Raw genomic sequence first — 21,335 nt, forward strand, 5'->3', positions numbered from 1 at the left:
TTACAAGAGGAAAATTTACAATAAGGAAGTTGAAGTAGTTGGAAAATTTAAAAAAAAAACAGAAATTGGGGCGGGGTGAACAGCTGTAATTTTATAAGAATAAAGTCAAAATATCAAAGGAAAAAATGTTGCAATTTTCAGAGAATGAACTTGCAATATGTAGTTTTTAATTAGTGTTGGTGAAAGTGCTGACCTGTGATGTGTTGTGTGTTTAGGAACAAGTGGAGGCTGCCAGAAAGGGTCTGGACCAGGCCAAGGAGGAGGGCCTCAGACTACATGCATCCTCTGATGAAGATGAGTTTTTGTCGACTCCGGCCTCTGTGGAGCAAGCTCAGCCTGCTCCTGCGCGGCGTGGCCGCAAGCCCAAGGACAAGGACAAAGTCAAGACTGTCACCTCTACAAGGACCAGCGGTCGTCTGCGTGGGGCCTCTCCTGAAACCGAGCCCGCAATGTACAGAGAAGTGCCTGAAAGAGTCCGCGCTGGTCTTAGAGGACGCAGTTCCGCCAAAGACTCTAATACCCCGTCCCGCACAGACCCTTCAAAGACCCTGACAGCCAGGCTCCAGGACTCCTCCAAATCTTCAAAAGCCTCATCTCCTGCTAGAGATCATCAGGCCAGTAAAAACAAGCCTCAAGCCAGTTCAGTGCCTTCCTCGCCGCAGAGTGTGTCTGAGACCCCTAGAAGAGGGAAAGAGGAGAACCTGAAGGAAAGCAGGTTATCAGAGACATCGCTGGAGCCCGTACGCCAAGTGGAGCATGAAGCAAAAGATGATGTCGGCAAAGACCAAAGCGCTATGTCTCCGCCCTCCACCAGCTGTCGCTCACCACGCAAGCGCCAGTCCGCTGATGACGAAGTCCTGCGGGGCCTGGTGGATGATTCGCCATCGGCCAAAGTACTGCGCAAGCTTCCGGGTCGGCTGGTCACCGTGGTGGAAGAGAAAGAGCCGAGGAAGAGGAGGTGGCGAGGAAGCAGTACTGGGGGTTCTTCAGAAGAGGCCTCACTGGAGGAGAACACAAGTGGACCTGTAGAGGAACCAAATAAAGACACCCCATCTTCGGTTCCTGACAGTAGTAGCTCTAAAGACACTTTGACCAAATCCCCTCAGGACCAAGACTCCACACAGAGTCCACCTGTGCACCTTCAGCCTGTCAGAGCTTATCCTCCATACTCTCCTCCCCATCTGTCTCCTGACATGCCCGTGCTGAGGAACCTTCCCGTACGCCGCAGGCTGGAAACGGAATCTCGCATGGCGGCTCAGCTGGGAGAGCTGCTGCATGCGGGTCGAGGAAGAGGCACCTACAAAAAAACGGACTCTTCTCCGAGCAAAGAAACCACTTCTCCCGAAGCTGGTGTCAATTCCCATGCGACGCCTTTGAAAAGAAAGAGGGGCCGGCCCCCTAAATGTCCCCCCAAGTTGCCTGACCTAAACAACATGGCGTCTCCTCCCCCCTCACAACCAGTCTCACCCTGTGAAGATGGGGGCGCCCCCCTTTCCCCAAAACGTAAGCGGGGTCGTCCCCGCAAAGACTCAGTAAGTTCTCCAGACTTTGTCTGTGACGGACAGAAAAACGTTCCACCCACTGCCATTGTGTCCAGTGGATCCAGACTGGATGCTAGTGAAGATCTAAGTGTCCCACTGGACCAGAAGTCAGAGGACACTGATCAGGAGTTCCTGTCTACCAAAGCGGAAGAAATGGATTCCAAGACTGAAGAGTCTGCACCGCCAATAACAAGGCAAACTCCAGCCCAAGCACCCACTGAGCCAGAAGCCCAGCAGGCCTCCATCGCATCCCCAGACTCCGTCACCAAGCCTGATCCTGCTGCAGAGCCCACACCAAACCAGGTCTCTACTCCAAGTCAATCACCACCTGCCAGCCCCGTCTTGTCGCCTCCTCCAGCGTTCGACCTCTCTGGACCTTCTGACGCACCATCTGAGCCAGATCCATCAGACGCTGCCAAAACCGCCGCCTGTGCCCCTCCAGTTGCTACCACTCCACCACCACCCAAGCCACCCGCCATGATGGTGGAAGCAGCACCAACGTCAGAACCTGACGCCTCTGTCCCATCGAGCCAAGTGGAGGCAGGACCTGCTGCTGAGAAGGAGTCACTTCAGTCCTCTGTTCCACCAGCCAACACTACAGACACCCCCACCTTCACCCACCCTGTAGCCACCTCATCAAGTCCGATGGAAGGTTCGTCTCAACAGACAGAACCAAACTGCACGTCTCCTCCAAATACTGAGCCAGTGTGTCCAGAACAGTCCAACACAAGCCAACCAGCAGCCTCTGCTGTAGATGCATGCCCACCTGTGGAGGCACCAACATCTCCACTTTCTAACATGCCCACTCCAACATCTGCTCCACCTTCTCCACCCTTCCCTCCCCCACCAGCAGAAACACACCGAAGCGATGCAGCAACGACATCACTCGCAGCCTCCACGACATCATGTGCCCCGTGTGATGAGAACACTTCTTCTACTTCACCAGACAAGATGGACGCTACACCACATAGACCTACACCTTCCACAGACCGAACCACAACCACGGCCCCCCCAGAATCAGTGCCACCATCAGCAATCTCCACCGCTGCCACGACAACACTTGCTCCTCAAACATCTTCTGTCATCTCATCACAATCGCAAACATATGCTGCTGCTTCCAAGACGACCCCTCCTCCTAGTACTGAACCCGATCCAGTCTGGTCTAAGAGGGAGCGGGACCAGACAGCCTTGACGGAAGCAGACAATGTGGAGGCTGAGGACAACACGCAGCAGGACATCTTGGTGTCACAGAGCAAAAGAAGGAAGGTGGCGAGCTCTCCTGAGGCCAAAGACGCGGAGAAAGAAGGCGAAGTGGTTGAGGGAGACAAAGGCAACTCCCCCCAGGAGGAGGAGGTGGCACCGGAGGAGGTCAAGCGAACGAGCGAGGAGCACAAGACACCCACTCAGAAAAGGTCTTTCAGTCGTCAGAGTAGCCAGGACTCCACACGCTCGTCATCGCCCTCCTCTGGCTGCTCCACGTCCACCTTGACGAGGCACGCTCACCACAAGAGGACGTACGAGAACAGACATCCCAGCAAGAGGCAGCGGGTCGACGTCACCTCGGAGGCGGGGCCGGGCGACAAAGAGGAAGAGGAGACGTCCCCTCAGAGGAGACGCACCAGGTCTTTCTCGTCGTCCTGCGACTCTGAAGACGAGGGTGGCAGGAAGGAGCACCGCCTAACTTGCTCTGCCAAGTGCCAGCCGCAGGACCAGAACCAGGACCAGAGCCGCAAGCGAGAGGGAAGGAAGCCTGCCCGCGGCTCCGACAGCAACGCCAACACGTCCACCGGGGGCGACTCTGGCAGCGACTCATCTTCAGTCAGGGTCACCAGGAGGTCAGTGGGGTCTTCTCAAGACAAGAAGTTGCCCCCCAGCAGTGCAGCTTCGCGCCCCCCCGAGCCGGAGGTCCTGGGGAAGAGGTGCTCTGCCCTCAATGCAGCGGCCAAGCTTCTCGCTATGAAAGGAAGGGTGGACACTCCCGGCCACACCCCGCGCAAGGATTCCAAAGCAGGCGGGAAGGGCCCTGCTGCGTCCCCTGACCAAAAGAACCAAAAGTCCAAAAGTAAAACTGTCCTCGTCCCTCCTCAGAGCAACTCTGGAAATGTTGCTAACAGTAAAAGTGGCAGCAAACCAACGTCCAATCAAGCCAGTCGGCCCGCATCCCGCTCCACCAGACAGTGCCCAGGTTCTCTCGTGCCCCCCCTGGAGGAGTACAAGAGGCCTAAACCTGAGGAAAAGGAAGGCGGGAGTCGTAAGGCAGCGAAGGGGAAGGAAGGTGGGGGGGAGGCGTCCCGAGGTCCAAGTGCCTGCAGTAGCATGAGCAGTGACGGCGAGGCGGACGGCGGGCGGCCCCCCAGCAGCCGAAGTCGCAGCAGCAGCGCCAGCAGCCGGCGGGCACACAGCGCCAGCTCTCAGAACACCGAGCGCAAGGGGGCGCGCTCCCGGGCCGCGTCCTCGGGCAGCGACCGCAGCGCTGAGCGGGTGAGGAAGGACAAGCAGGCCCGTCGGAGGGGGAGCCAGGGGGAGCGCAGGTCCCTAAAGCTCTCCCAGGACACTACGGCCAGTTTGGGGGCAGAGGGGACACCGGACAGGGTGCTGAGGAGCGTGGCGGCGCTAGCGGCGGTGCAGGCGAGGTCGCCGGCGGCGAGTACGCGCTCCTCAGCCAACCAACAACGCCACAACAAGACATGAGTGCCAACTGCTCAGCAACGTCAACGAGCACGTCTTGTCTGCACTCTACATCTCCTCCAGGACGCCAGTGTTGCACAAGCCAGGGACCTCCCGGTGCCTTGGGCCCCCTCCCTCTTTACAAATGAAGCCGGCGGGGGGGCGGCTCAGGGGTGCCGGACTGACTGGAAGGGTGGCGTGGGCGTAGTTTGGCCACTTGAGGGCAGGCTGGTCACTCAGGGAAGGAGTGAGCAGCTTGAAAGGTTTGATGAAGAGCGACCTCTGCTGGAGCTGCTTTGCTTTCTCTTCAGTGAATTCACGTGAGAGCCACACTTGTCCTTCTCATTTGCACATTTCCTTCTCCACTTTCCTGACATCAACTTTAGCCACTTGATGCGTCAGGTGGTCTCTACAGGTCAAAGGTGTTGATGATGTCACCTCATCACTGTAGTGGCTCCGAGGCAGTTACTGTTGTGTATTTATAGTGTGCGAGTGCCTCTCGGGCCTTCTAAAGGGTTCTGACCCGAGCTTGCCTTGTGAAGCACTTGATGCTGGAGTGTTGAGCTTCACTCTCGTCAAGAAGAGCCAAAAAAAAAAAAAAAGAAAGCAAGAAATAGAAGAAAAACTCCTGGAATGATTAAGGAACTGACTCTACATTTGTGCTACCAAATAGTTTTATTTGTTGCTGTCACGTCTTTGTTGTGTAACATAAGAACTTGGACAGAACGTGTGGAACGACAGGTACAGTTCAGGTGACCGTCAATGAATTATTTTTTTTTTGGTTTGTCTCTTTATTTGTTGCATTCCTTCAATCCCTTGTAATTCCACAATGTTTTACTTGAACAATTAAGACAATTACTATTGAATAAAAAGACCAAAAATGAGTTGCCACTTTTCATGACTTTGTTGGTTTTATGCATTAAACAATAGGTTCCCTATGCGATCTATGCAAATTGCCCAATGGGGGTACACGAATATTCATTGTTGCGTGTGCATAATATGAACAAATAAGTATATTTGTATATAATTGTTATATATTTCATTAGTTCTTAAATAGGTAAATTAATAATTTTTACCATACATTTAATGAATTATGCACATTTACATTGAAATTGTTTAAAAATACATTATTTCAATAAATTAAACTTACATTTAAGTACATTAAATATACATTTTTTAAATTCAACCTTTAATGACATACACATTTACATTGTAATACATTTAAGAATACATGAATTCTTCAAATGATGGTAGCATATACATTAAATGAATTATACACATTTAATACATTTCTTAAAATAATTAAATTAAAATGTAATGTTATATTAAGGTGAGGAATGATTCAGAGTAACGTTACATTTTATTTAAAAATACATTTAATTACATTTAAGTTAAACTTACATTTTTTATTATTGCATTAATTCTTTAAGTCATAAATGATTTAAAATGTAATGTGTACAATTAAATATATGAACCAGGTGATGAATAATTCAGAGAAAGATGCCAATGTGGTCCATGGCTCCAGGTCAAATATATGAAGGGGTACGGTAATGTGAAACATTTTGGACCCGCTGCGTTTAAACAAACTTCCAACACGATAATAGAAGATGGCAGCATTTTATTTTAAACCCAAACTCTCAGTAATACAAGACTCAAAGTTGTCTCATTGTAACCGCAGAGACCGCCTAGAGGACGAGTCCGTCCTCGCCGACGGAACGCAAGAGGAAATGTTTGACTTCTTCCCTTCTCCGCTATTTCAGTGCACGACATCACGCTCGCACCACCACGTGTTTTGAAGTTCATGTGTCGTCTAGCAGCTCACACATCCAAGTTCAAACCATAAATACAAAAACTGGTTTGTGAAGCTTTTAAAATCCAAAGAGTGTATTTACATGAAGGCTGTAAAATGTTTGTGTGACAGCACCCATACATTATGTACAATGAATTATAAAAGAGCCTCCCTATAAAACTATTTGTTCATAAACCGCCACGTGTTCCTGAGTACTCAAGGATCTGCGCCACTCAGGGTACAGTCTGAGGGGGCGCCGAGGGTGGGGCTGTAACAGTCCTGGTCCTGGTCCTCCAGGGATTGCTGAGACATTTACGGGGGACAAGCAACAGGAAGAAGCGTTAAATGATGACGGACTCCTAGCTGACCAAAAACGTCCTGCCATCTGGTCAGGAGAAGGTGGTGGCCAGTGAGATGGCGAGGATGAGGATGAGGATGGCCAAACAAATTGCGATCCAGATCTTTTTCTGCAAGGGAGACGCGCAAGGTCACATGCTGAGTGCAAACACGGACAGGTTTAAGACGGAGTACCTTGCGGGCTTTCTGCTGATACGTGACGGCTTTCTCCGTGTTGTCCTTGGCTTTTTCCACATAGTTGGATGACTGCTTGATGTTGTGCTCGATCTGGTCCACCATCTCCCCCTGTGGCGGGACGCAACATACCCATTAGACGGACTTTAAGCCACTTTCAAGAGGACGCGTCGGACGGGTTGTACCTGAGCCTCCACCTCCATGGCCAGGTACTGGAACATGTCGTGGAGATCTCTGATGCTCCGCTCCAGCTTCAGGATCTCATCGTGCCGCGACTCGATCTCATTCAGAGCTTGTCTCGTGGCTTTGGCATCAATCAGGATCTGAGAAGCACCGTGAAGGCTTTGGATTTTTATTTTTTAATTAAAATCAAAAGATCTGGGGCCTCATCTACAAAGCTTGTCCACGCTTTTCGTTGTTGTTGCATGAGTGCAGAAACAGTTTAAAAAAGAAAAAAGGGATTGCCCTCCAAGCATCGCCATACTCCCCCTCTGTCTTTTCAAAACTAGGTAAAGTGATGTTAAATGTTCAGTTGTCCATTATTAGTTTTGCATCATTTTCTGCATGTAAAACTAGAATTATTGTCTACAAAATGTGTTCTGTGTTAACATTTTTGGGTGTCTGGAACAGATGAATTGGATTCACATGATTTTCTATCGGGAAATATGCTTTGGTTAGAGTCAGTTTTGGTTTGAGTCTGACCTTCTGGAACAGATTCATGACGCTAACCAAGGCACCACTGTGGTTCCACCTCCATCTGAGTGAAAGTCTGCTTCGTCATCTTCCCGCTGGCCGTGATTCTGAATGACAGCGGCCGTGGTAACGATGCAATCCAGGCTCTTCAAATACGGACGCCACGTTCATGAGTCACTTTGCATTGACCTTCTATGGCGAAGTGGAGGCGTGGAAAGGTGCGTGACTTGAGGCGGAATTGTGTAGGCGCACTTCCACTCAAGGTGGAATCTATAACCTACAAATTGCGTGAATGTGTGCATACGCCACTTTTTATGTTATAACTAAATTCCAAGCCCATTTTTATAGATGAGGCCCCTGAACATGGATTGGGAAGTCTGCTACACTCAGCTACCAAAGACATGCCCTGGGGGAGTCCTACTTTTTTGTCCTGTGCTTACCAAGGCTGCCGTCCAGTCTGAGCAACTACAACAGATGTATCAGACGTTGAGAGATGTATGGAGACAAACATAAGCTTACATGAACTCACATTTTGAGTGAAAACGTCCGTCTGCCCGCTTTCCAGCATCGAATCCAGCTCCTCGTCCGTCACGTTGGTGCCGGCTAACGAGACGAGAGCGATATCATCAAATGTCACCGTGCCCGGCGCCCCCGTCGTGCACCGTTAGAAGGACTCACTGATTTTCAGTTGTCTCTGTATCCTCTCCACGTTGCGGTCTCTGTACTGGGCCTGGATGGTGTTGCAGTGACCCATCAGCTCCACAAACTCCCTGGACAGGACGCCGTGCTGCAAGCAGAGATGTCAACGCGAGCTTTAAAACTCAACGGAGAAGAGAATTTCAGCCCAAACAGGACAATAAGCAAGGGCTCAAAACCTGAGTGCGCTGCATGCGAGTGTTGACGGGCACATACTTGGCGTCGTCCTCTCCCTTCTTGGGCTCGATACCTGCGGCAAGACGAGCAGCCAGTCAAACAGAATCAATGGAGGGGCTTCATAATGACTCACTCTTCAGTTTCCGCTGGATCTGACTGGCCAAGGTTTTGATCTCATCCCGTAGAGTCTGTAGCTCCTTCTTCATGCCTATAAGGATTTAAAAACATCACGACGAGTGCTGCCATGTCAGGTCAGGAGTGTTTCAGGAGAAACGTACCCTCCTCTGGCAGGGCCACACCCAGCACAGTCTTCTGTTTGTTCTCAAGGTCAGAAACCATCTTCTTTAGACTGTACAGACCCTCATGGATTTCTTGTACCTGCAAAACATTGCGGCAAAGTCCAACCAACATATCCGCAACCATGCAGTCAAAAAAAGTGACTTGACTGTTGACCTTTTTAAAGAAGTTCTCATTTTCCTTCTCCTCTTTGGCCGAAGAGGTTCCAGGTTTGATCATAAGGGACTTGCCTTCATCGTCCTCGTCTGAGGCATCTCCTTTCTGGGCTCACAGAGAGAGAGAGAGAAAGAGAAGGAGTGAGCCATCTCTAGCGTGAAACGATCTTTCGCAGCTTCACGAGCCAGGTTTGCCCTGCCCTACGCCCGGCCTCAAACTATGCTCCAGCGGAAGCAAGAAAAAAAACAACGCCCAAGTGGACGTGAGGACACGCAAACTGTCAAACGGTCTCACAGCAACAGCTCACTTGCATTACATGTCTAGGTGAAAGTTGTCGTTGAGGAAAGCTGACGTTCGCGACCGTTACTCGGCAGTGCTAGCATGCTACAGCTAACGCTACTTTTGACACTTACGTTTCCCAACTCCAGAGTTCGGTCCCGCATTTTTCGGCTTTAACCACACAGAGACGACGCAGCGGTGAGACAAAGTCTGGCAAAGTTGTCACCGGGATTAAAAAAAAACTGTCACAGTTACAGAAAAATTGGTAGAATGGTGAAAAAGTTAGATTTGCTGTCATTCAACAAGTTAACTTGAGTGCAAGACGGCGACACTTAGTCTTCTTCTTCTTCTTCTCATGCTCCTCCTCCAGAGTTTACTTTGACTCGCTGGCGCCCTCCCACAGGATGCTGCTATGTAACTGCAGTTTTGAAGGTACTCATTTCTTGTATAAACAAGACATTCTATACGGTTGCGCTTTTTTTGTCAAACATTCTGCCTCTACAAGATAATAGTGCTCAATTGTTAATCAGTATTGTTTCTATAAGGTTGCTATTGTGGTTGGAATGCAAGGTTTTGTTTGACGACTTGCTTACGAAGGCTACTTAAAGGTTTGCATACGTGTTGAGTAAAACAAACATGTATTTAGTTCAACATTTGGGCTGATCATGTGTCGAGCATGACGTGTGTATTGAACTCCGCTTCCCATGATGCACCGGGGGACAGCGTCTCGTCTCCAGCGAGCTGTCAGTCGTCCAGCAGAGAGAGACACGCACATTCGGTCCATCTGCACCTCCGGAGCAGCGGAGCACGGCGGCAGACGGTCGGACACACGCCGCCCTCGTCGTCGCCATGATGGGAGGAACGGTCGCCGGCTGCGTGGGCTCGTCCGTGCGCGGCGGCGCGGATGTTTAGGCGTGCATCATCCATGAGATCTGCGGCGCTTGTGTGGCGCAGAAGAAGACAAGATGAAGAAGCAGTTCAACCGAATGAGACAGCTCGCCAACCAGACAGTGGGCAGGTAAGACGTCTCCAATGGCGGATGTCTTTTGTGTCATTATTTTTGTTGCACTGGAGGTCACGGCGGGATTGATGGCGTGTACGCGCACGCGGACGAGGAAGGCGCGGACGTGATGATGCCCCCCTGCAGTGAGGGTGGGATGGGGGCTGGGGGCGTCACACTAGAACGGCTGTCACGCATTGATTGACAAGTGCATCGCTGTTCACCACCTCATTAGGTACACCTGCACTGTCACAGAGGTCATAAAAATAAACACATTGTAAAATGAAAACCTCCTAAACTGAGCACGAGCCCGTTAAAGAGTATACCTAATAAAATGGCCGGTGAGTTTTTCTGCATGACTTTTTCTTTGAGCTTTTTCTTGAGCTCCCAAATTGTCAACATTTTCCACCCAGGGCCTCATACTGAGCATCAGCATTTGTGAACCCTGCAAATTTGCTGATTTTTAGTTTTAAAAATATGTTAATAAGATGTTGTTGTCCAAAAATAGCCCCTTTTTCCACAGAAGTTACACTTCAACAAAAAAAACAATACAGCTTCACTGATTATATTTTTTCGCCAAGCGTTGAGATGTCACACTCGGTTCGGCAGTCTTTGAACACACCGTAGTTGATTGCTGCAAAGCCAAAGTGAAATTTATACAGTAATCCCTTGTTTATGGCGGTTGACGTGATAAGTGAATTTCCGTGATTTCTTATTTATAAATCACATATTTTTGTAGTTAGACCATAGAAAATCTGTGTACAGCCTTCTAAATACAAATTTTAACATTATTAGAGCCCTCTAAACATGAAATAACAGCCCTATAGTCAGTTTTACACTAGTATTACCCAATATAGTAAATATAATAAGAGAAAATAAGACAGAAAACATGTTTACGTTCTTCTAAATACGATTTTTTAACATTATTAGAGCCCTCTATACATGAAGTAACACCCCTATAGTCACCTTTACACTCCTATTACCCAATATAGTAGACATGTTTAATTGGATATTTAAGCAATAAAGAACAAGCTGCATGCCGCAAATGGCCCCCTGGGCCGCACTTTAGACACCCGATGTAAAGCTCTGAGGTCATATGAGCATATTTGGGTTCAGCCACGTATAAAAGCAGTCGTGTCCTAAAAGTGAGCACATTCTTGATTGAACGTTTGCGTGTCTTTCAAGCTAACAAACGTTAGGATTGGCTCCCGCAGACAAAAGTGCCGCTTGGCGCCGACTTCCAGAAAAGCTTTAATCCTGGACTTGAACTCAAAGTCAAAGTATTTAGCGCCCCTACCATTTAGACATGGTGACACGTCATGCCTGATGAGGGGCGATGTGATTAATCCTGCTAAATCCCTGCTAAAATACTTGAATTACTGTTACTATTCCGATTCAACTGGCGGCTCGTGAATGGCATCAGACCGGCTCGCGACTTCAGTTCAAAACTTTGCAGAGAAGATTGTTGCAGCAGATTCCTAAAAACGGCACAGCTCACTCGTGAACTGATGAAGCCTGCTCGGATGAGAGGTGAAATGTTTTTGGTCAAAAAATATTTAAAAATAAACGTTTTTCTGTAAAAGTAGGCCATTTTTTCCACAGAAACCACACTTCAACAAAGAAAAACAACACAGCTTCAGTGATGATGTTTTTTCACCAAGCTCCAGCGGTCCTTGAACACACCATAATTGATTGCTGCTAAGTCAAAGAGAAATTTATAGAGCAATCCCTCGTTTATGGCCGATAATTGGTTCCAGACCGTGATAAGTGAATTTCCGCGATTTCTTATTAATGAATCAAATATTTTTGTAGAGCATAAAAAGCCTGTTTACGGCCTTTACAGTACGTTTTTTAAACATTATGAGAGCCCTCTTGACATGAAATAACACCCCTATAGCCAGTTTTACATCGGTATTACCCAATATAGTAGACATAAATACGAGAAAATAAGACACAGAAAACCTGTCTTCTAAATATGGTTTTTAACATGATTCGAACCCTCTATACGTGAAATAACACCCCTAAGGTCACCTTTACGCTCCTATTACACAATATAGTTGACATAATAAAAGGAAGACATATAAGACATAAATAAGACTCATGCTCGTGTGTGTTGCTATAAATTTGTTTTCCTGTGGTAGGTTAGCTGAGTGGTTGGCGGACAGGAAGTGGCGTCAGGGCTTCGGAGTTGGGTTTTAGCTTGCTGTGGGTGTTTTTATTTGGGATTGTTGTGCTTGTTTTGATATAATTCAACACTGCAGTAAGAGCCTGTTGTTCCAGTGATCAAGTCTGATGCTTGTGTGTCTCACCGAACATTACAGTAACATTACTGACACCTAGGGACCAGTGTAGAATACTACATATCACAGCGTCTTTGACTGTGTCTTCTGAATGCCTTATATTTGTATTTTACTTCTTTTAGCCATTTTTATGCCAGTCCAGGGTGTACCCCGCCTCTTGCCCAAAGCCAGCTGGGATAGGCTCCAGCATAGCCCTGCAACCCTAATGAGGACAAGGGGCATTGAAAATGGATGGATGAATGGATGGATAGAGCATGTTTATGCTTGAACATGCTGAACTCATTCAATCCCAGCCATTTTTTAAAATTCAACCCCTTCAGTAGCGGCCATTTTATATGATTTTGACAGATTTTTCAAGGCACACAGAATATTGTGTTCTATGGCTATATAAACATGAAATCTAACAAAAGAAAAATTAGAGGCCCGTCTTTCATCGGGAAAAAAAGGTTGTTTATACCTTTTTTCCGTTCTTTAGTAATCAGCAGTAGAACATAGGTAAGTTTCAGGAAAATATCAGTTCCCGACTAAAAAAGGGAGAAAAACAGCTTTTTGTGAAAAGATACATTTCAAGCATAACTTTCACGTAGACACTTTTTTTTTTGCTTTTGTGACAGCTAAAAATATCTAAACAGCTATACCAACATAAACAACACAAGAAAGGGTTGTTTGACATCAAAATAAATTATTTACAAATATAACGCCATGAATATTTACAGTTTTTACATTTGGAACTGATGCATGCGTAAAAGTTTCCCTACAATGCAGAACCTTCTGCACGCTACACTCCTCCACGCTCTCCCATGTCCTCCTTGCTGTCTAGTGTGTTAATACATTCAAAAGATCCGCTCTCATCAAATGCACTTCTGCCACCTTGTGGCTGTTTTTGTGGCTTAAAACTGCATGAAAAGTGACCTCTTTTATTCTGCGTCATCACCTCTTTTTGCCTCTCGCACAAAAAAATTTAAAATGGGAGCGAGCGATCGTGTTTAAAAAAAACGTCTCCCCATACGACAACAAAGTTTGTCCTTTGCCTCCGTCTTGGCCAGACAGGCAATTTTGTTAAGGTGGAAGGATGCCGCTCCGCCTACCCACGCTCAGTGGCTGAGAGATGTCATGTCTTGTTTAAATTTGGAGAAAATTCATTATTCAATTTGTAACTCTGAAGAAAAATTCCAAAATGTATGGGGACCCTTCTTAGTATATTTCCACAACTTTAAATTTACCGGAGCTCCCTAATACTATAACTTTCCCTCTCTGGCCTGTTTACTGTCCTCTATTGTTTAATTCGCTTATACATTTACTTTGATTGTTTTACATTTAATTGTCGTCCCAAACTTGGACCTCTGTCTCTTTGGGCCGTGTGTGGCTTACTTTGTTTTTTGTTTTTTTGTGTGTGGGGGTTGGTTTTTGTTTTGTTTTTTTTGTTTTTTCTCCAATTATTTTTTTATTTTTCTTGCTCTCTGTCTAAACTTTCAGCAAACATTGTGTCCATTTGTTTTTTACTTTGTCAAAATCTAATAAAAATATTTCTGATAAAAAAAAAATACATGTTTGGTATTGAATGAGTTAATTTAGGCAAAACATTTGCTTAAATATGCATATTTTTTGACTGGTTAAAGGCCGAAGTCAAACATGAAACAGCATATTTTGTGAAAAGAAACGTGATAGAATGAAGCTGCAAACTTAAAAGCGCGAGGTGGCAAGGGATTGACATACAATGGAGCCCTTCTTTTCAAAGGGCTTACATTCTGGGACCACCAGCAGATGGCGAAAATCGATGACAAACTGATAAAAATGCCTTTACCCACTCCAAACCCTCCTGCTGTCATTCTCCTTCAATTTTGGATCAACATTCATAATAAAAGTGGAGTGGGAGCCACGGTGTAGACGTTGTATATAAGTTTCACAGCAACTATGGTGCGTTCGAGGACCGCCCAACAGTGCGGAATCTCAACACTTGACGAAAAAAAGCACAATCAATGAAGCGCAAAACATAAGCATGTAAAAATTGACTTGCATTTAACCTTGCATCACATATTTATGAATTATTAGCGACTTAGGGGTAATGAGATGCGTTTTCTGCAGCGAATGTGCATGAACCAGATAGAAATCTCCCATCCACGCTGGCTCGTCTGCAACAGAATGAGAAAGTGGGTCGACTTGTAGCCTCTCATTGATGGACTCGATGTTTGTGCCACATACTTGACTCGGCCACACCCCGTGCCTACAGACAGAGGCATCCATCATCAATCAGTCAACAGCAACATCAATGAAAACGATATTGGCGCAGCTAATAGCTGACAGAGTGCACCGTGCCCGTCATCATCATCATCATTACTGAGAAAGGACTGCAATCGTGGCTGAGTGGATCCTGCAGGAGGCAAATAAAAAGATGCAATTACGTGAGCTTGAAAACATGGTGGCAATGCAGGTGAAGTGAGGTGGAACAGCCCGCTAATGACTCGCAACCTGCGTCCTTACAGTAGGGACGATTAGCGCCCTTGAGGGGACTATGCTCACATCTCCTCTGTGACCTTGGCAGCCCGCCTCGCTGTGACCTTGACAGCTACATCCTGAATGAGGCTGTTTTACAAGACGTCACACCTCTGCAGGTTGGACTAATGACTGGTGACTTGGACACCCCCCTCAGTGGGCAGCATGGGAGATGTTCTGTTGTCTTTTTTGACGGGGCGGGGGGTGCAAAAGTGATGAGATGTGTGTCACGAGAGGTTCAGACGCAGTTCAATTCCTGTAAAAAAAAAAATAAAAAAAAATAGCGATCCCACGCCATTAATCCCGCCTAAACTGTGTGACCGAGCGAGAAAGTGTAAAGCTTCTGTTGGGGTGGGGGGCGGATGTGTGTGTGAGTGTGTGTGTGTGTGTGGGGGGGGGGGGCTCTTCCTCCTCATCTTCAGTCACGGTTTCTATGGCGACAGAAGACGGACAGAAGACCTGAAAAGAATGACATCATCATTTATTGTCGGGACGCATGATTCTGACCCGCTGGAAGGATTCTGCCGGGAGAGGTTGCGTCGGTTATTGGACTTGGTGACGCCAGCGGGAGGGAGTATTACAGCACGCTCCCCCGGCAGCGTCTCGGACGGCGTCCCAGACTCCGGCGTCCAGCTTTAATCTGCTCAACGCTCAGAGTCACGATAGAAAAGCAAAAAAAGCACTTCAAAAGCCTTCATCAGTCTTTCCCACAGGACCGCCATGTATTTGTGGTGTGGGGTTGGGCGTCAACGTCCAATTTGCATAATCGGGTATGACACTAAACTCAGTGTTTGTGTGTGGACGGGTAAAAGGGAGCTGAAGTTGTTCACTTACGGGTGTTGGTTTCATTTTGTGCAGCGTGTGTGCGCCTCATAAAAAGAACAATAATAGCTAAAGTTACGTGATTGTTGTTATCACGTAACCGTTGTTCGCCACATAGCATGCTAGCACATTGCTGTTGTGTGTTAACTTGCTTGTTATTTATTGTGTGGTTTTGGCTATCGTCCTGAAGCAAGCTGAAGTCCTTCTGACTGACTATGTGGCGTTACAGTGTCATCTACTGTACGGCGCTGCAACAACAAGCCACTCCCACAATTCTATAACGATGTGTTTGTGATACATAATTATTATTTCTGATTTTTAAACTCCAAATAGAAGGCATTCAGAGGACGCATTCAAAGATGTTGTGATGATATGTAGTATTCTACACTGGTCACTAGTTGTCAGTAATGTTACTGTAATGTTGGGGGAGACACACAAGCACCAGACTTGATCGCCGAAACAACAGGCTGTTATTGCAGGTTTGAATGATCTTAAAGCAGGCACAGTAATCCCTAATTGAAAAAAAAACCCTAATAAAAACACCCACGGCAAGCTAAAACTCAACTCTGAACCCTCAACATCACTTCCTGTCCGCTCCTCACTCAGCTCCCCTAGTACCGGAACACATTTACAGCAACACACACAAGCATGAGTCTTATTTATGCCTTAAATATCTTATTTTCTCTTATTCTATCTACTATATTGGGTGAGTATATGGTTATTTCATGTCTAGAGGGCTCTAATAATGTTAACAAACACATTTAGAAGGTCGTAAACAGGTTTTCTATTTCTCATATGTCCTATTTTCACTTATTATGTCTACTATCGTGGGTAATAGGAGTTTAAAGGTGACTATACGGGTGTTGTTTCATGTCTAGAGGGCTCTAATGTTAAGAATACCGTTTAGAAGGTCGTAAATAGGTTTTCTATGTCTTATTTTCTGTTAGTATGTCTACTATTTTGGGGGTAATAGGAGTGTAAAGCTGACTATAGGGGTGTTATTTCATGTCTACAGAGCTCTAATAATGTTAAAAAGTGCATTTTCGAAGGTTGTAAACAGGTTTTCTATGTCTTTTAGGTCTTTTTTTCTCTTATTATGTCTACTATATTGGGTAACAGGAGTGTAAAGGTGACTATAGCGGTGGTGTTTCATGTCTAGAGGACTCTAAAAATGTTAAAAACACGTTTAGAAGGTCGTAAATAGTTTTTCTATGTCTTATATGTCTTATTTTCCCTTATTCTGTCTACTATATTGGGTAACAGGAGTGTAAAGGTGACTATAGTGGTGTTGTTTCATTTCTAGAGGGCTCTAATAATGTTAAAAAATGTGTTTAGAAGGTTGTAAACAGGTTTTCTATGCTCTTACTGTGAAACTATCCCATGAATAAATAAAGACTAGACATCTTACACAGGCTTTGTTCTTGTGGATTTGGTTGACATTTACGTCTGATCTTTGCAAACGAGTCCATCAAGGCGTACATCAATTATGCAGATGTCTTTTTGGAAAAAAAATTATATCGCTCAGCCTTCGCTGCTCGTTACTAGAAAATGAAGCCGTTAGTCAAACGTGACGTGCGTTTCCTCGCTCATTCCAGGCGAGCCAAACATCAACAGCTGATAATTGATTGCCTTTTATTTGGAGCGGCGTTAGTATTCACGGCCAGGCTCCTTTTAGATGGAGACTTGAATGTTGGCGCTAACGGGATGCTGGAGGTTATAGGGCGAAGGAGACAGGTGATGAATCTTGAAGCCTTGGCGGAAGTCTGAGTGCTTTTGTTAGGTTTGAGCGTATCTTGGGCGTCAGCGAGCTGTGTTAGATTCTGTCAGATTGTATTTTATTCATATAAAGACATCAGGACCTATCTATCAGTGTGTGTGTGTGTGTGATATAAACATCTGTGCTCTGTGCTGACCTTTGAACCACAGCGCCAAGCTTAGTTTGCTGGTTATTTCTCACAGAGGAGCTTTGCCTCTGATTAGATGGACACATCACAAAGGGACGCGGAGTTTGTCCTACGTGTGTAATCCCATCACAGGGATCCACGGCACAACCTCTGTGAAGCTTTGTCCGCTTGCATGTCCACTTTCCAGCAGTGATTTCTTCTGGGTTCTTCTGCTCTGGAACCAAAAAGCAGGAGAACATCGCCCATCATCGCGCAGCCGTGTAAACATGGGTCCCGCAGCCCCGAGTGACGTGACTCCGCCTCGGGCTCGAGCAGGACAGGAAATGAGGTCACAGGCAGGGTGCGACGCGACACGCCCGCAGCTACTACAGCGTCTGACTGGGAGTGTCTTTTTCGGGATCCGAGCCAGCCAGCCAGAGTCCAGATGCACGTCCCAGCAGCTGTTTGATGAGACCCAGGCCCACTTTGTGCCGTCTCACTGCCAGCGACTTTTAGGACAGCACTTTTAGGAGTCGTTTCTGACAGAATCGCAGATCCAAATAGGATAGAGTGGGCAGTCATCGGTCACGTTGTTGTCATAAACAAGTTCTGTTCCAAATGTTCTGACACGAGGGGAACCAGGACAGTATTTGGTCTGTCCACACTGAGGGACACCCGGGCGCCATGCGACGCTCCACTGGGCCTCAGCCCGGGTGACCTCACTTAGGCGTTACCTTGGCGACGGTTGTTGTGTTGCAGAGGGAGCTGATGATGATGTCACATGCCTCCTCTGTAACCATCGTCAGTACCGGTCTCTCTGTGTCGTTTTGACCTTTCTGCATACATCCTACAACGCCCACGTTGGTGTATTGCATCCAGTAATCCTCCTCCCCCTTCAAACTCTCCTGCGAGCTTGTCGATGACGACCGTTCTCCTGAATTCAGATCAACATTTGCAATAAATATGACTGAACCCTCCCCTTCTCTCTTCAATTGCCATTGTTCACTCGCCAGGTTTCATCCCTAAATGTGCCTCACACACACATTTAAAGTATGAAATGTACAGCTACTCACTAAAGAATGACCATGTAAGAGCCTACGGTGCGTTCACAGACTGCCGAACAAAGTGCAAAATCTCAACGCTTGAGGAAAAAGCATGATCAGTGAAGCATAAAGATATTACAACGGAGTATTAGGGCCACATTGTAAAAAAAAACTCTGAGATTTTGAGAATAAAGTCGTAAATTTATGAGAATTAAGTCGCAAATTTACAAGGAAAAAGGTCGTTTGCTCAAGGCCAAAGGTCACATAAGTCCCCCCTTGGGGACATTGCTTGGGCAATGCCTGTTACGAGGGAGCATTAAAGTAATGTGAGATTTTGAGAATAAACTAAAAAAATAGTAACTTTATTAACATTTTTTTGGGGGGATTTTTTTCATATCGCAATAAAATGACAAACAAAACATTGAAAAAAGTTGTAATTCTTGGAAAATTAGGTGGTGGAAAAAGTTATAATGTCATGACAATAAAGTCCAAACATTATGGGAATAAAGTCATAATTATGAGAAGAAAGTTTACAAGAAGAAAGATGAAATAGATGAAATAGTTTTAACAAAACAAACAGAAAAAATTGAAAAAAATGCTGTAATTTTATGAGGATAAAGTCAAAATATTATGAGAAAAGGAGCGGTATTCGCAGTATTCAAACAACAAAAAAGTTTAAATTTTACGAGAATAAATGTGATATTACGAGCAAAAATATTGTCCTTTTAGTCGCACAGAGTTGAAACGTTAAAGAAAAATTAATAGGTTGGCGCAAAAATGGGGGAAAAAAAGAGCAAAGAGTGAAGTTGAAACTAATAATAGGCTTTTTCACTTATATGATAAACTGAGATGCAGTTTTTTCTTGAAATACAGTGGTGTGAAAAAAGTGTTTGCCCCCTTCCTGATTTCTTCTTTTTTTGCATGTTTGTCACACTTAAATGTTTCAGATCATCAAACAAATGTGAATATTAGCCAATGACAACACAACTCAACACAAAATGCAGTTTTTAAATGAAACTTTTTATTATCCAAAGCTACATGGTTCCTGTGTGAAAAAGTGATTTCCCCCTAAAGCTAATAACTGGTTGGCCCCCCCTTAGCAGCAACAACTGCAATCAAGTGTTTGTGATAACTTGCAATGAGTCTCTTACAGCGCTGGGGAGGAGTTTAGCAGAATTGTTGTCATTCAGCCACATTGGAGGCTTTTCCTTTTTAAGGTCATGCCACAGCATCTCAATAGGATTCAGGTCAGGACTTGGACTAGACCACTCCAAAGTGCTCAGCCATTCAGAGGTGGACTTGCTGGTGTGTTTTGGATCATTGCCCTGCTGCAGAATCCAAGTTACTTTCAGCTTGATTCAGCTTCATTCTCCTTCAGCAGAATTCTTACTTCCATTTATCACAGCAAGTCTTCCAGGTCCTGAAGCAGCAAAACAGCCACAGACCATCGCACTACTACCACCATATTTTACTGTTACTATGATGTTTTTTTTCTGATGCCAGATGTAATGGGACATACACCTTCCAAAAAGTTCAACTTTTGTCTCATCAGACCACAGAGTATTTTCCCAAAGGTCGTGGGGATCATCAGGATGTTTTCTGGCAAAATTCAGACGAGTCTTGATGTTCTTTTTGTTCAGCAGTGTTGTTCATCTTGGAACTTTGCCATGCAGGCCGTTTTTGCCCAGTGTCTTTCTCATGGTGGAGTCATAAACTCTGACCTTAACTGAAGCAAGTGAGGCCTGTAGCTCTTTGGATGTTGTTGTGGGGTCTTTTGTGACCTCTTGGATGAGTCGTCGCTGCGCTCTTGGGTCATTTTGGTTGGCGGGCCACTCCTGGGAAGGTTCACCACTGTTTCATGTTTTGGCCATGAGGCCATGCTGCTCAGTGCCAACCACTGCAGTTGTGTTGTGTTGTTTGATGATCTGAAACATTTCAGTGTGACAAACGTGCAAAAAATAAGAAATCAAAAAGGGAGCAAACACTTTTTCAAGCTACTGTAACTTACTAAAATATCAAAGTGGTAAAGTTGCATCCTTTGATTTTTCACTATGTGGCACTGGAAGAAGTTTAGGACACCCCTGGCCTATAGGGTGTTATTTTACTGTCGTGCTTCTTTTATTTTGAAGGTTTGACTTTATCGGCTAAAGAATGTTTTACACCGTTATTGCCGAGAATTGCTGAGCGGGCCGTGGAAAAAAACTCTATTTAACGTCTATTTAACGGTCTACGGTGCCGTGAACGGGGGATGGCGATGTGTGGAAATGCACTGCATCCCATCAAAGGTACTTGTTCCATAGGCGGCACGGTGGCGGTGGGAGATCCAGGTTTGAATTTTTGTGTGGCGTGTGGTGTTTGCATCCGTGTGTGGGCGCATGTATTATATGCATGTATTGTCCATAGGTGCGTACTGTTTGTGTCCCGCCCCTTCATCTGAAGCCACCTGGGATAGGCTCCAGCATACCAGTGACCCCAATGAGGAAAAGCGCTATAGAAAATGCATGTATAGACACTTGTCCTGCAGTTTACATTGATTTATGTTACATAATGTGCTAAAAGTAAGTCCAGGACTGCTGCCTCAGACTGCATGAGTCAGGTGTTGAGTCAGCGACAGGCTTTCCCTCCGCTTTGCTGCTTGTCAGGATCTCTAACTACACCCGAGGACGTTCCCTCACGCTGTCTGAGAACAACGATGGACAGTGGTGTTTGTGTCGCACAATAAATAAGAATACGATACAAGTCCATCATCATCTTCCGCTGCTCCTCAGAAGGCCTTCCTCTGGACGTGAAGCCTGCTGAAGCCAGAGCTGACATTTGGGGGAAAAAAAGCCACTGACGGTTGATGTTCAGTTCCCTCCACCCTCCACCCTGTCGCCTCTCTGCCTCGCTCGCATCAGCCAGGAGGCTAAAAGACGCGAACGCCAACACGCCGCTGCCACGCTCCTGCTTGTTTTAGGCTTCGAAGAAC

The 21,335-nt window shown here is 46.0% G+C and overlaps 2 protein-coding genes across 4 annotated transcripts in view; one reads left to right on the forward strand and one right to left on the reverse strand.

The window, feature by feature from the left end:
• Nucleotides 1–4,833, forward strand: part of srcap (Snf2-related CREBBP activator protein) — a 31,179-nt gene extending 26,346 nt beyond the window's left edge. For all 3 annotated transcript variants that reach the window (XM_054768239.1, XM_054768241.1, XM_054768240.1), the window contains one exon: nucleotides 216–4,833. In XM_054768239.1, coding sequence (XP_054624214.1) covers nucleotides 216–4,232 — 4,017 coding nt within the window. In that variant the 3' untranslated portion in view covers nucleotides 4,233–4,833. The remainder of the gene's footprint in view (nucleotides 1–215) is intronic.
• A 633-nt stretch (nucleotides 4,834–5,466) lies between these two features.
• stx4 (syntaxin 4) lies at nucleotides 5,467–9,859 on the reverse strand. Its single transcript, XM_054768251.1, has 10 exons — nucleotides 8,961–9,859; nucleotides 8,548–8,652; nucleotides 8,373–8,472; nucleotides 8,228–8,302; nucleotides 8,097–8,167; nucleotides 7,900–8,008; nucleotides 7,751–7,824; nucleotides 6,714–6,851; nucleotides 6,529–6,639; nucleotides 5,467–6,464 (listed from the first exon to the last, which is right to left on the reverse strand). Exons 1-10 carry the CDS (start codon nucleotides 8,988–8,990, stop codon nucleotides 6,387–6,389), a joined length of 891 nt encoding a protein of 296 aa, XP_054624226.1. The 5' UTR covers nucleotides 8,991–9,859; the 3' UTR covers nucleotides 5,467–6,386.
• Nucleotides 9,860–21,335: the final 11,476 nt, after the last annotated feature.

Source organism: Dunckerocampus dactyliophorus, chromosome 2 (assembly GCF_027744805.1).
Source record: "Dunckerocampus dactyliophorus isolate RoL2022-P2 chromosome 2, RoL_Ddac_1.1, whole genome shotgun sequence".
Lineage (NCBI taxonomy): Eukaryota > Metazoa > Chordata > Actinopteri > Syngnathiformes > Syngnathidae > Dunckerocampus > Dunckerocampus dactyliophorus.